A 15281-nucleotide genomic window follows, 5' to 3' on the forward strand; every position below is an offset into this window, starting at 1 on the left:
TAAAAGAAAAATGGGGGGGAAAAAAACAATCACAATAAATTATTCTGGTATTAACTTGCATTGGACGGAGGATGTTTTAGGAGGATAAAAACTAAAGTAACAATTTCTACTTTAAAAACAGAGTCTCCTGTCTAAATGGGTGGTGGTGCATATGCATCAGGCAGGGACTGCCATGGGAGGGGATCAGCTCCTCTATTCAAAATGTAGGACATCTCAGGAACTGCAACATTGGGCTGGGCTCAGCGTGTATTATTTCTCTTGGTGGCTCAACTTGAGAGGGTCTAACCCGGTGGTATGAGATTTCACCTACTGCCTAAATTAGTTCTTCGCGTGCCATCCCCTCACCTTCAGCCGGTGTTATCTTGGGAAGGCAACCGGGCATTATTTGTTCTATTATTTTAGAGTACCATAGGTTAGAATATGGCGCTGCTAGAATGTGGCTATGCTCTGTAGCAAAGCAACCAGTTCTTCTGCCAAGGATGAGACAGTTCTACAGTTCAAAATGATTTAGATCGCATACCTGTCCGCTGCCCTTTTATCACATAGAGTGGTTTTAAGCTCAGTGCTAAAAAGACTGGGGCAGGAAGGTGTAACCTGTTCCTCCCCCGTCTGAGTATGTGGCAGATCCTCTTTTCCAAAATACAAAATTGACCCTTGGGTCTGTGTAGTGTGAGCCTAGCAGGAGATAACACACCTACCTAGAAGGCATCCTTTTATAGGACGGTTTCCCTCACCCATTAGAGGTGGAAAGCTTCCTCATTAGAGAACCTATAAGGGCTACAACCCCCTCTCTGAGAAGGAGGAGCTCAGGGATGTTTTAGTGCAAAATGGAGGTATATACTAAATACCAAATGATGGCCTGTTTTTATCAGCCATAGAGATTATCACTCATGAATTCTCCACAACTGTGAAACCAGCTAAAATACACAAAGCTGGCAAAAACGATTGAAGTTGCGCCCACTTGTCTTATGCATTCATAAAGTGGTCCAAAAAGGACAGCTAATGTCATGGGTAAGGTACAGGAACAATAAGGGTAAACACTAATAAGTACGCTAAAATAGCAAGCTTACACAAATTGTTTTGTTTCCAAGCGCTTGCAACACGTATTAGCCTCATCCGTGCGGTGCAGATTTACCGCCGGTGCTGGGCCCTAATGAAAATGGGTGTGGTCATGACGGAACCGTTCCGTCATGAGCATCGAAGGGGTTAATCACCCTTCATTAGTACTCATATTGACAATGGCAGAATGAGCGATAAGCAGACCCCCCGGAATTTTGATCTGAAATTGACAAGTTACATTTATTGTTCTTCTAGAAAAGAAGAAAGTCCTCCGACTGATTCCTGATTGGCTGGTTTTCAACCCTTATTCATCACTCCTAGGTAATCCCAAAACTCCTTAGATATAAGAATTTATGACATCAAATCATCGTCTGTGATGGCACAACAGTAAAACGCCACAAACTTTGAGTGAAACAACATGAATGCTGAATAGGACATCTGACTGATCCAACACAATCCAGGCTCCTCTCACAAAGGGCCAGAAACAAGGAGCATTCAGAATGACTTGATCTCACATTCTATTTCAGTCGGGGGAAAAAACTATTGAGGAGAGAAAATATTATCCTAGAAGTTATCCATAATAAATGAATTATATCTAAGGGATTCTTGGATTACTTAGAAGAGGAGGAGCGAAAAATAAATAAGAATTTAAAAACATGACAAATGGTGTAGGATGGCGGGCAAAAAGTAGTGCATTGGAGGATTTTCTTTAGTTTTGGAGAGAGCAACATCTGGATCTGCTTATGTGCATATCATCACCAATGCAGATGACACCCAGCTCATGGTGGCACCAAACCTCCCCGAGAAGTCATTGTGCACCCTAGGTCCTTGCCTAGAGGCGGTGGCCGAGTGGATGGAACTCTCATGCCTTAAGCTCAACGGACACAAAACCGAGCTTATGCTCCTTGGCAACTCACCTTCCTCCAACCCTACCCTTATCTGGCGGGTCTGCCTCGGTCCTGCTCCAGATCCAAAAGCACAGATCAAGAGCCTTGGCATGTGGCTTGACAGTTCTCTCAGCTTTAACCATCAACCCACAAAGCTCTCAGCCACCTGCTATGGCCTGATGAGGATGTTACGTGAGATCCTTCCCCTCCTCCCTTTCCAGGCAAGAAGGATTATGGTTCAGGCTCTGATTCTTTCTCGCCTCAAGTATGGGAATGCCTTGTACCTGGGAGCCCCTCAATTTACCATTCACAAACTTCAGATGATTCAGAACTGCACGGCTCGCCAACTTCTCCAGATTCCCCAGAGGCAAACTGCGAAACCGGCACTAAGGAGCCTGCACTGGGTCCCTATTATTGCCAGGATACAGTTCAAAGCCATGTGCCTTGCTCATAGAGCCATCCGGAAGAACGATCCGGTCACTACCCATTCCCTCATCACCCCCTATCATCCTTCCAGAAACCTCAGTTCGAGCCTCTCCTATCTGGCTGCCCCGATGAAAATCCGAAGAGCCAGTTGGGGCGGGCCCTCTTTCTCCATTAATGCCACTAATCTCTGGAATACCCTCCCCTCCAACCCGCGGAAGGAAACAAATCTGCTTGCATTCCGCATACTCCTGAAAACCCATCTCTTCATGGTATCGTTCTAACGCCAGTGTCACTCCTCCTGCTCTGTCCACAGCGCTGGGAGGCCTCAGGGTAGCCATGCGCTAATAAAATACAAATTCATTCTTATGTGCCCTGTGGGGTTGAAGGGCGCTCTTTGACAGCACCCAGAAGTCTGTAATTGAACTGTGGGCTGCAAATTTGGTAACAGGAGTGCGTATCATAGGGTCCCGAGTGCAAATTCACACATCACCAAGTTACACCCAGATCTCTGCAATGCTTACACTGGCCCACTGGTTATCTTACGTGCCTCAGACATGCCTGGCGGCCATGGCGGGTCAATAGCAGCAGCCCTGCAGGCAGCAGACCCATACATGTGCTGGGCGACACCAGTGGCAACCACTGTATGGCATATACTGAGGTCTGGGATGGAGCAGACATAGGTGTGCAGAGATGAGACAGAGTGGATAATGGCAGCAAGACATTGGCTAAAGCCTTTGAGGGAGGAAACACATGTGCAGAAGATTCCGAGAGACCAACCTCAGTTTGGGGTTGGCCAAGGTCTGCAGGGGGGTGGAATGCAGAAATTGGAGCAATAGGAACAGAGAATGCCCTGCAATTATTTGACAATGTGCGAAGCTCTACAGAAAGTGATACAACAGTGCCATCTACTGGCCATCTATAATATGGCACTGACTGAAGTTCAGGCAATGTAACCGATAGGTGGAGCCAGAAGTGCCACGTTAAGCCAGGGGTACTAACCGGGCACTGCCGAGCACTGGCGCACGTGCAGCAGTGACTCAGCGATAAGAGGCTGCCATTGTCTCAGACTCTGGATGGTACAAATACTGTTCCAACAGCATCAGTGAGGGCACAGTCAGAGTAGGACACTGCATGGCGGCCCAGTGAGGCTGGTTCGGATGCAGCAAAGCCATGGCCAGGAGGTAGGTCAAGGGTCAGCACCAAACCAAGGTGTGCGTGAAGGAGGACTGCCTTGCGCCACCGCTTGGGGATGGCCAGGGCACAGCACTGAGCCAGTGGATTCCTAACCTGGGGTGGCAGGTCTAAAAGCAGCATTAATGCAACGAATGGAGTTCATCCCAAATACGCATGTTACCCTCTTCCCTGCTCTAGAAACCGACTAATGCATCTGACACACGCACCCATGCGCGCGCACAGACTGGAATCGGTGACCCTCAACAGTACCCGTGCCTACCCTTATCATTCTGCAAACACAACCACAGGAAGAAAAAAAATAGAGGTCGACCCCTCAAATGTCTCAGAGTAAGACAGTACCCACATTGCACAATTGTACACTATTAGGAGCTCGCCACCCTGCTACACGCAGAGTACCAGGAGCCCTTGCCCACCTTCCACTCAACTAGGTTGGTGCTTAGTCTCATGAGAGAGCGGGGTGCAGCTGCAGTGCCCCCCCCCCCCCTGTACACCCACCTCGCAAGCTTACATTTCTATGCGCTCCTTGTGTCCTTTCACGGAGTACTGCACAGTCCTTGGAGCAGGCCAACGCCATCCATGTTCCTTGCCAGCATTTGGCAAACAGGGCTGGCATTCCAGCCGGGGCGAAGCAGGGTCTAAACTGGGGGGGGTGGCGCAGGGACAGAAATGGCAGCAGAGCCTACAGTTTCTCTACCACGGGCACCTTGCTCAGCCAGCCTCGTGTCCAGGACTCAGCTCGCGTTCCTCTCAGTCCATCATGGCCTCCAGCATCTCGAGGAAGAGCTTGTGCATGGGCACCTTGCCTTCCAGCTTGATGCTGTAGAAGTGGTGCAGCACCTTGCTGGCAGTCTGGCGCAGCAGCGGCAGGGTGAGCAGCAGCTTGCCCGCGCGCCGCGGCTCCTCGGGGTGCTTGCCGCTCTCGTAGTCCAGAAGGGCCTCGTGCAGCACGTCACGCAGCTTCTGCACGGCCTCGACGTCCTCGATGTGCACGGAGTCTGAAAGAAGCAAAAGACAGAATTAAGAAACTAGCGCAACAGGAGCGGCTGACACAGACCCGGCCACACCCCCTCACACCTAGAACTGGAAAGAAAACTTCACTTGCGTACAACACGGGCACTGGTTTTTCTACAATATAAGGTGCTCTGTTTTGTTGAGCTTCCTTAAAACTCTTTCTTGGGTGATAATGTCCTGTGTGGTTGTGGTGCTCACTCTTAGCGTTGTGATAGCACAAGGTACGTAGTTATTATGGTGTTTCAGGGAGGGGGAAATCACCTGTGCTCCCTAAGTGTGATCCCAAGGGATCTGAATTATAGATGAGACGTTGCCAGGGCACTCGTACATCAATAAAGCTGTTGCTCATTACAACATGTATATCCATAATGCATTTCAAGTTTTGGTTTCTTGTGATTTTATTTTCTTCTTTTGATTGTTCCAGCCAACACGTGTTTCATCGTCTGGGAGTGAACCCTCGACTTCCTCAGGGCTGTCACGTAGCAAGTTATTTCTGTAAACCTCTATGCCGGTTTTAATTCCGTCCCGGTCAGTAGGGGATAAGATAAAGTATAAACTGGTATTCCAGGTTGTGCCCGTATTTCCAAGTAAGATCTGACATCCACGTCAATCCGCATGATGTCCAGTAAGTGAAGAAACCACAGACATTGAACACGGCTCTATGTGTGGCCATTGTGTCACACACAACGGCCATACGTACAGCCATGTTGAATGCGGTTCGCGCCCCTGCTGAAAAGCAGGATTCACGGGCAACAAATTCAATGTCCGTTGTTTCTTCACTTACTGGACACACGTGGATTGAAGTGGATGTCAGATCTTACTTGGAAATAAGGGCACAACCTGGAATACCAGTTTATACTTTATCGTATCCCCTAATGACCGGGACAGAATTACAACCGGCACAGAGGTTGACAGAAATAACTTGCTACGTGACAGCCCTGAGGAAGTCGAGGGTTCACTCCCGGACGACGAAACACGTGTTGGCTGGAGCAATCAAAAGAAGAAAATAAAATCACAAGAAACCAAAACTTGAAATGCATTATGGATATGTATGTTGTAATGAGCAACAGCTTTGTTGCTGTATGAGTGCTCGGGCATTGTTTAATCTGTTGAGCTTCCTTTCCGCCTCATTGAAAGTCCTGAAAGATTCTAAGGAGAAAATTCCAGAAGATTCTAAAGAAGGAATCTCAGAAGAGTCTGAAGAATTAACACTGTGATACCTTATCTGAGCCAACAGGATCATAAATTGCTAACTACTTTTTATGGAATCCTGTCTGCCCTCAATTCTCTAAAAAGGCCTACTCCCGACACTCGCTTTACTTACAAGACAGACAGTCCTGTCTCATGTACCCACCTTAACTGCCTGCCCACTTGATAGCCCCCCAAAAATATGAAGTTCTCTTTTAATAAATAACTGCCCTGCACATTTTATATCCCTCAAAAATATGAAGTTCTCTTTGAGTAAATATGATCTTAAGAAGCAAAACTGCACTCCATTTCAAAACATCACGATTCACAAAAACCTCACATGTAGCCTCTGAGGGAATGCTCTCAGGACACAAAATACCCTTGCCACTGAAATAAGATTTGCTCCATCACTTAAAACATAGTCACTCGACACACTAAAATGTTTGGAAATCTGCATAGCTGAAGTCGTTTATTCTGTTCAAATTTCAATGGCATTATTTTTTAAGGTATGTTTTCAGTGTAACCTTCTCTCCCTATAGGGTGGAGTAAACACCAAGGAGCGCATTATATAAAGCTCCCAAAGATCTAAACGAGCGTGTGCACCAGCGTTTTGCACTCCAGAGCACTTTGGTATTATGGAATTAGCTCAAGCCACTTGTTTGTCCCCTTCTGTTCTATAGATTGCACCAGTGTTAAATGTGCCTTGACGAAATCCTGAAAGGACGTGGTTCTATGCAAATGACTTAATCCTATGCCTTTACCCAAGCACCATGTTAAACAACACAAGGAAAAGAGGCCACCAAGAGGTCCAGACTGAATGACACAATGTGGCACATTAAGTGGGTGCGCAGTCAATGCGCCCTTTTCCCTCTCAGGGCACAGCTAGAGAGCCAGTCAGTAGTCACCAGAGAACCAGCACAGGCACGGTCAGCACATACTTTGGAGAGCGCCCTGTCCGTAGTGCGGCCCCAAATTACAATCTTTTTAAGAGCTATGTTTCAAAAAAAAGAAAAAAAAATTATGTATATATATATATATAATATATATATGTATATATATATATATATATATATATATATATATATATATATATATATATATATATATATATATATATATATATATATATATATATATACACACACACACACACACATATATATAACAGTCTTTATTTTGTCAAACAACTCATGCTTAAAAAAAAGGATCAGGGCATGGTTAAAAAATCCTCCAAAGAGTTTAGCCTACAAAGACATAAATGAGTGTTGCTAAATCCGGTCTACAGGTTCACCAACCTTATATAAGGTAGACAGAAACTTGAAAATAGAAAATCCCAGTTATTTAAATGAAAGAGAGCTACGAACAACCTTCCAGATTTATTTTTTGTAGTTTATAGAGGCTTTCTTTGGTTATGTTATGTTAACACAGTAAAAGAATAGATAATACCACTGATATCCACAGGATGATACTTTGGCCATTCTATTGGTCTTGTAATTGCGGATATTAATTGTGGGCGAAAAATCCCCTTTGTAAATTTTCACTGGCTAGTGAGAGCATTTTTTGCACCTAATTTGCAGAATAACCAGGCATGACATGCAACATTGGTATCATTGACTATTTGGGGCCTGTATGTACCCAACTGTATACGTTTTGTGCTCACAGTAATCAAGAGCAAAAGGCTAGTGGTAACAGTAAAGTCAAAATGAGTAAATCATAAGTCACCAAATTCATTCAAGGTGTCTTTAGATGCAAGAGTATTTTACATATTTTTACTAGGCTCTGAGCCTTATTGAGGTTTACAGAGGGAGGGGCGCCACCTCGATGTCACCATTCAATCTCACTGGATACCCGGTGTTCATATAGCTCAGACACTATACACAACACTCAAAGCCGAAACATGAGGAGGCCACAGATATGGTCGTAAATATACAAAGAAGTAGATCCTCAAACTGTCCGACAACTCCATTTATCAATTACGACTTCTTTTTATTTCTATAGGTGCCAACTGTTGGCAAATTTCATCTGCATGATTTTACGCAAGTACCGGAAACGTTGAGGTGGAAAACAAAAGGCTTGCAGTCTATAATGCAAGAGACTGATGGACCAACTGCTACAGCGTCAGTGGCAAATGGGAGTTGTCTGCTTCATACAGATGGGATTGTTTACTACCTCCCTAAACCCAGAGTTCGTCCTCAGACAGACCCAGAATACTGGAGACCAGTACCTTTGGAACGGGGCAGGGACATTCCCTTGAAGGTCACACTGAAAAGACAAAATACCTGCTCCCCTGGCGGAGTTATGCCGGACTTCACCCTAAGATCCTACAAGCAATATATGTTTAAGTACCTAGTGGACACCAGGATACCACAAAACGTATCAGTCATTTACAATTTGGAGGATCGAATTTGGGAAATCGGGGATACTGCAGAAGACTAGGAAAAAAGAATTGTGTAGCAATTCCTGCAACCAAGGAGTGCAAAAAGGTATAATGTAATAGTAAGATAGTGCAAGGGGGACACAAGGCTAATAAGTATGGGGATTTCTGCTAGAGGCTTCTAACCGCAGATTCCTCACCTTTTGAATATCTCCAGGCGCCAGTCTGCGTCTTTATACTTTTGCATAGCAATTCTACCTCACGCCAACTGATGGCATCGTGTAGCCTTGTTATTCCTCGTGCTGCTCCATCCCATGAGGATGTGACATCAAAACCAGTATATATTATATATGCCCCCTGCTTGTGCTGGCATCAGTTCCCTTCTTTCCACGCCAGCCAATGAAGATCAAGCACTTCAATTGTCACACTCAACAGATTTTTTACTTTTTCCCTCCAAAAATTTGCTAGTGTGGAGACATAAAATGTTACCAAAACAAACCGGTTTTAATCCCTGAAAGGACTGTATTTGGCAGGAAATTGCCATCCATGACCGCAAGGTGAAGCTTGCCATCGTCAAGCTGAGGAAGTCAAAGACCCATTCCCCATCAAAGTTGAGGGCTCAGCGATCCCAGTCGAAGTTGAGAGCACGTTCCAGAGGTCGTGCTCATGACAAGTCTTCTTCAAACTCAAGAAAGGTGTAGAGGAGCTATTAAACACACAGAAAATCCAGATAATGTTTGTGTGTGTCACCACTCACATCATTCAGATTTGCATGATGCACCTGGTACCTCAAGGCCATACAGCCGTTATATCACAGCAGAGTTGGGGTCCTTCTGAACAGATAGCACCACCGGAACAGTTTCTACAGGTTAAATTCGATATGGACGAATTCTTTGGTGCCACACCAGATTCCACTGTAGCACTTTAGAGCTTCATGGATCCAAAAGGGCCTCCAGATGGTTTACAGTCTGCGGTTTTGTCATTGAAAGCAGCTGTGACCTTCAACCTCGTTCCGAGGGTAGTTTCGAGTTTGGCTCTGAATCCTTCGAGTTCGGATCCAACAATGTCTATGGCTCCTTGAACCCGTTGACCGCGGCGCGAATTCCGCCGCATGCGGGCATTTTAATCAGTGGGCGGGGTTTGGTGGGCCCCAGCATTCCCCCGCACAGCCAGGGGCCGTCCTTAGCATGGAACGGGTTAATGGCACTGGAAAAAGCGTTACATTTGTTGACATGACTGACACCGTTGCCTTAGACATCAGTGTCAATATTGATGTCACCAATGCCAGTTAAAGATCGGACTGCTCCCTTAGATTCTGAGAGACACATTCCACAAAGAACTAGAATCAAAGCCCGATTATTCTTAGGAGGAGTTTATTTTTGATGAACAGAACCATCCTTGTAAAAAGGGGAGTGTTTTTATAAGGATTTACAGAATGCTAGTGGCCTGGATACCTCACGAGAAACTGGATTTTCTTGCCCAAAACCTGTAATGGCTACTGTGAAGACTTCATCATGTGCATAGTTATTACAAGTGCAGCTGAGACTCTTGACCTTATCTTACCCACTCAGGAGGTCAAAACAACACTCCTGGCGGAGGTATTAAACTCAGGGAAATCGTCAAAAGATGCATACACACAAAAAGAAGCTACCCTGAGTCAGTGTCTGATTCGAAGATGGGAAAAGGCACACTACACCTTCTACTGTGGGGTGCTGGGCATATCAAAAAATTTGAAGGACTGTCCTCACACCACCAGGTGTCATGCTTCATCATCGGCAGTCCTCGCTCTCTAAACAAGCATTTACAATGCAATAGGTCTCGCATGTACGCGAGTTTAAGCTATTGGTATTGTAAATGACAATGCCTTTTATTTATATTTTAAAAACGAAAACACAAATAAAAGGAATTGTTATTTGCAATGTCAATAGCTCAAACTCGTGTAAATGCGAGACCTATGGTATTCCAAATGTTTGTTAAACAAATCCTGTCTTTCCCATTTACCCTTTCTCTTATTACTTTTACAGGCAATTTTACTCAGGCATGTAACACTATGTCGTGATGATGATTCCAACATTTTTTAAAAGGGATCGAAAACGTTGTTGACTTTATGTACACCGTAACCGCTTTTCTAATTAATATTAGTCATGTGTAACGGTGTCCCAACACATTTCTGCTTGTGCTATTTGAAGGTATAACATACAAGCAATTTGCTCTGCCAGAGCCTCTCTTTTGTTTCTCTGTTTATGCTCTATATACACACTTAGTAGGATGCAGGCTTGTGTCCCACTTAATTGTTTTGTGTTAATTTTACAAATTAAAATAATTTCTGTCCGGCTGGACAGCTTTAAATATAGTACTGACTCTGGGTCTATATTCATCTCTCCTTACATCTATTATCCTTGTTTAGGGCCCACTGTGTTTAAAACACAGTTTGGAGGCAGAGCAGCTGAGATCCAGACCACTCTGAGTTCACAGCAGGGCGACAACTTCTACTGACGCTAGGCTAACATCCAAAGTACATCTGTGGTACCAACACTTTAACTGCCTATAACTGAACACTGCATGGTTGTGGCGAAGAATTTCGAGTGGCAGTAGCACTAAAAGAACTGAGGGTGACCACTGGACCCACATGATTGGCTGCTGGAATTGGGTAAGTGGGACTTAAGGTTGGGACCTATCCGCGCCTACCAATCTTACCATCTTTGGAATGGAAATGACAAAGGACATGCTCAAATTGTTCCAGAAACAATGGTGAATGTTACAGCAAAGAGGATGTTACAGCCACACTAGTCCTTTAATGAAGATGGGAATCTGCCTCCCTCTCTGGACAGACATAAAGATACAGACTCCTACAAATGGAGTGTAAAGCAGCCCTGTGCCTTTGCCTTGAATCCGCTGCCAGCAACTATGCAACCTCTTCCTGGTCTTACATGGGGAAAAGTAGCCCCTCCAGACTAAGGAGGTGATTACACTTTGGGGGCGTCAGTGAACATCAACAAAGCCCTCTTGAACTTCCAGGGGGATAACAGGTTGTCTATTGTGTGAGCAGAGAGGCCAAGTCATATAAATATTGCACAAGAGCAGGGTGGCACTGTTCTAACAGGACTATCCTCTAAATGTGAGAGTTGTGCCTGGGCACAGCCTGAAGTTCATGGTGTGTCAACCACAGAGAGGAGGCAGCACAGCCACGAATGTTACATATATCTGATACTGAGCATGTAAATGCCCAATATTTGTAAAGCGAAAACAAGTACCCAAGGCGCTGGGGGCCGTCGGGAAGATTCAAATTGAGCTATTGCCCAGAGTCACATGGTGCTGGGCTGAACTGCTTCCGGCGATCGGAACGTGAGCTCCCAGTTCCAGAGTCAGCCACCCTGGCCGCTGCGCGGCACCTCTTCCCTTGCATGCACGACAGACCAGTTAACATTCTTGCGCTATGTGCTTTACAGCCTTCATTTGGCATCTGGATTTTTGCACATTTGGAGAGTCGTGCTGCTTGCCTTTGTTTGCAACAGTGTACATCATGATCCCAAAACACTACTGTTGCACAGTTTGTGTTTCTTCTGCACTTTTTACAGACTTTGGGCCTCGTTCCAAGCTAAGCAAAGTATAAAATAGGGAACAATTGATTTTGGCGCCCAATTTTTGACTTGCATTTATTTTGGGTCTGGCGCTAATGGCGCTCACTCATGGTGTGTATTAGTGCTGTCTTGCGCTTTGTGGTGTGGTTTGAATTTTTTTTATCCAGAGCTGAATTTTGTTTCGGGTTCGGAGCTGCCCATCAGTTTGCTTCCAATGCTTGCTCTCCTCTGCCTCTAGGCGCTTCATACCCTGGTGACCAGCACTGTTTACTTCTCTCGCAAGTACTCCAGGTTTAAAGCCTTCCAGTATTTTCTTAACCATGCAGTCAAGCTTCCCTCTTGTGTTTTCTCAGTTCAGCTCCCCGAGAGGTGCAACCCCCAAGGGCACACCGTCTCTTTCACCGTCAGGCAGATGACGCCTTCGCTGGGTGTGCAGACGCCATTGTTGTTCTCAGATAAAAGAACATTGCTAGATCTGACAGGCAGATAAAGTTTGAGGAGGAAGGGAAGCCTGGAGGTCTGTAGACACTGAGGAAGAGGAGAGTCTGCGAGGGGTCTGGGGCTGAGGCGGGTGATAGTCTGTCACGCTTTCTCTGCAAAGAACTCATTAATTCTGACGGCCCGCTCTTCATGCGTCTGCCCGCTACACCTTCATGGATCATTTGCTGATTTTATTACTCACTGATTCTTTACTATTCGAGCCATCAGTTTCGTGCTGCATGTGCACTGGTGCTTAACCGTACCGAACATGTTTCTATGTTTGTGGAACTCAAGCTCTCCCAGTACATCCTTATAGATCTGACATCCCTTCTTTAGTTTCTCCTCTATACCACTTGACACATACTGTATTGTAAAATCATGTTTAAATATGTTGGTTAGTTGACTCTGCCCTGTGTTCTCACCTCACACCTTTCTTCTGTAGAGCGCTATGAAGCCCGCTTTGATGGAATTTAGGATTTCTAAGACAGCAAATGACTATACAAGCGCGTCTGCCTTGTATAGTTGCAGCGCGCAGTGAAACTAAAAGCTGAATCAAGCGCACGGTCGGACCGTGTGAGCGTGCGGTGGGAGTGTGTGAGGCAGAAAGGAGACGCTGTGCGCATGCACATCTCCTGTCCGTGCGCGCAGATGGTTTGTCTCCCTTCGCGCACCAAACCGACAATAGCCTCGCCAAGGCGAAGCAGCGCATGCGCTGGGTTGACTAAGCAAGACCTAAAAACGCATATGATATAGAGCGGGCCTTCACCTAGAGACAGGGAGGCACTTCTAAAACTAAGTGGGGGCCCGTGAAGAGAAGTGAGTAATTAAAAAAATTAATGCAAACTCCAAAAGTAATTTATTTATAAGGGGTTTGCTTAATATTAAAAGCTGGTTTGTGGGGACACAGTGGTTTAGTACCCCATCCATCAGTGCAGTCAACATGTTTCTGCTAAAGTAGTCAAGATGGTCAATGGAATTCATCTGGACGTGATGTAAGGGCTCCAATCTAGTCTCTAAAGACCAAGAAATATCCACCAGGTAGATTGACATTTGTCAAACTCTACTGTGAAAATTTGAAACCTGTAAAATAAAGGTTAACAAAGTGTCAAACAGGGGTTTTAACTCCAAGAGAAAAGAAGAATCAGACTTGCACTATGCAGATAAACATTGTAATGCATGTGGATGTGAACACACGTGTCACTGCAAACGTGGTGCACATGACCAAATACTCACAATCTTACCCCAGTTTTTGGTTTGGGATGTCTCATGGGAAGGGAGGAATAAAGGAACCCTGTAGTCAAACTCTGTAATCAGAGTAGGATAAATCTTTAGCAAAAAGCAACGTTTTTTTTTTACACATTAAGGGCTGTGAATTGTTGCTCACACACACATCCATACAAAACCCTGAAAACGAGTTCCATAGGCTGAGAAACTGCATTTTACACCCCACAGAAGAAGGTGTGGTGCGCCTTTTTCCATCTTAGAATCAGACACTGACTCAGGGTAGCTTCTTTTTGTGTGTATGTTTCTTAATTGGAGGCCAGCTCACCCTGAATACCCCGTAGCCTCTTGTTCCCTCCCCTAGAAATCACTAGGATTAGTGTGTGTGTATACAATTGTCACAACAACCTTTATTGCCACCCTATGAAGTTCATATTGATATATATGTGGGCACCTGGATAAAACCAGGATCTTGCCCTCCAGTTAATAGGCAAGTAGCAAGATGTCACGACCAGCTCCCGGAGATCTGGATTTTTTGTTACAACACCGTTCTCTGGAGAATTTTGTGGTACAGGCATCCATGAGATGCGCTCAATGCTTTAGCTACCACCCCTCCAGATAGGGAGTCAAACAGAATGGAGGCTTTTGCAAAAAATATGTTTTGCTTCATCTAGCCTTGCCCTCAGGTCGATTAATATATCATGTCTTCCTGAGAGATACTCACATGCCTTATGGGATAAAGTGACAGATGTCCAGCTAGTGGTCTCTGACAAGGTACGCCAAACTCGACAGCATTTAATTTCGGATGGACAGGATGCTGCAACATTTTTGATAAAGTCATGTTTGGGCACTACTGACCTTCTGGAAAGAGCAGTTGGAACGAGTGCGGTGCTTAGGTGAAACGACTGGATCCGGTCCACAGGGTCTTCCAGTGATCACCTATGGACATTCCTTTTGACGACTCTAGACTCTTAGGATCAAAAGCGGATTCAGTACTTGAAAGGTTCAGGGAAAGTAAGGCCACTGCCCGTTCTTTGGGCTGACCTCCACCAACAAGGTAGTTTGCCCAGCAACAGTATCCTTTACGAGGTTTTTGAACGGGTTATCTGGAAAGGCAAAGACAGCATTTCTCTCAGCAACAACTCACTTCTCAATCCCTTAGAGGACTTTGAGTCGGAGAGCTGGTGGACAACCCTCAGGTTCCAAGTAGCAGAGTTCTACCCAAGCCCCAGTCCCCCTTCTGCAGCCTCGACAAAACCCCTTTAATTTCTCCTTAGCAACATACGGTCTACAGGTTGGAGGTGAGATCATCTTTTACCTCCCTGGATGGATTCCGATCAATGGGTGCTTCAGGTGGTAGAATAAGGTTACTCCCTATCCTTCCTTTCCTATCCTCCAAACATACTACCCACAACACACCATCTTCCGGTGGATCACTTGTCTATATGTCAAGAAAATCATCCAGCTCTCTTAGCCAAGGGACCAACAGCGAGGGTGCCGGTTTTAGGCCTTGTCTGGGAATATTCAAATGGTGAGGAGCCTATGGTTAGAACAAGTTTCTACCTGAAAAGAAGTAACTGAACGTAGCATGTTCATTAGTGGCCAGGCGAGATATAACACAGCACTGGACATGACCTTGGGAGCCCACCAATAGCAGAATGGATGCGACAAAGGGATTGGTGCTCCATACTGGAAGCTTCATTTCTCTTGCCCACAGAAACAAGATTTCAGGATGTTGTTGTAGGCGTTTTCAGATTCTTCTCGGAAGCACTTTGGGCAGAAATCCAAATTGCACTGTAATTGTATTGTTCACAGCTTCACTGTTTTTCCTGAAATGTTTTCTGCAATAATTATTGCTAA

At 45.3% G+C, this 15281-nt stretch overlaps 1 protein-coding gene across 1 annotated transcript in view; it reads right to left on the reverse strand.

Moving 5' to 3' along the window:
* Window positions 1-1214: 1214 nt before the first annotated feature.
* The window catches only part of LOC147691852 (estrogen-related receptor gamma-like), an 84198-nt gene continuing 70131 nt past the window's right edge, over window positions 1215-15281 (reverse strand). The window contains exon 7 of the mRNA XM_086938127.1: window positions 1215-4561. Within this exon, the coding sequence (XP_086794253.1) occupies window positions 4314-4561 (248 nt within the window). The 3' untranslated portion in view covers window positions 1215-4313. The remainder of the gene's footprint in view (window positions 4562-15281) is intronic.

Source organism: Lissotriton vulgaris, chromosome 9, assembly GCF_964263255.1.
Source record: "Lissotriton vulgaris chromosome 9, aLisVul1.2, whole genome shotgun sequence".
Classification (NCBI taxonomy): domain Eukaryota; kingdom Metazoa; phylum Chordata; class Amphibia; order Caudata; family Salamandridae; genus Lissotriton; species Lissotriton vulgaris.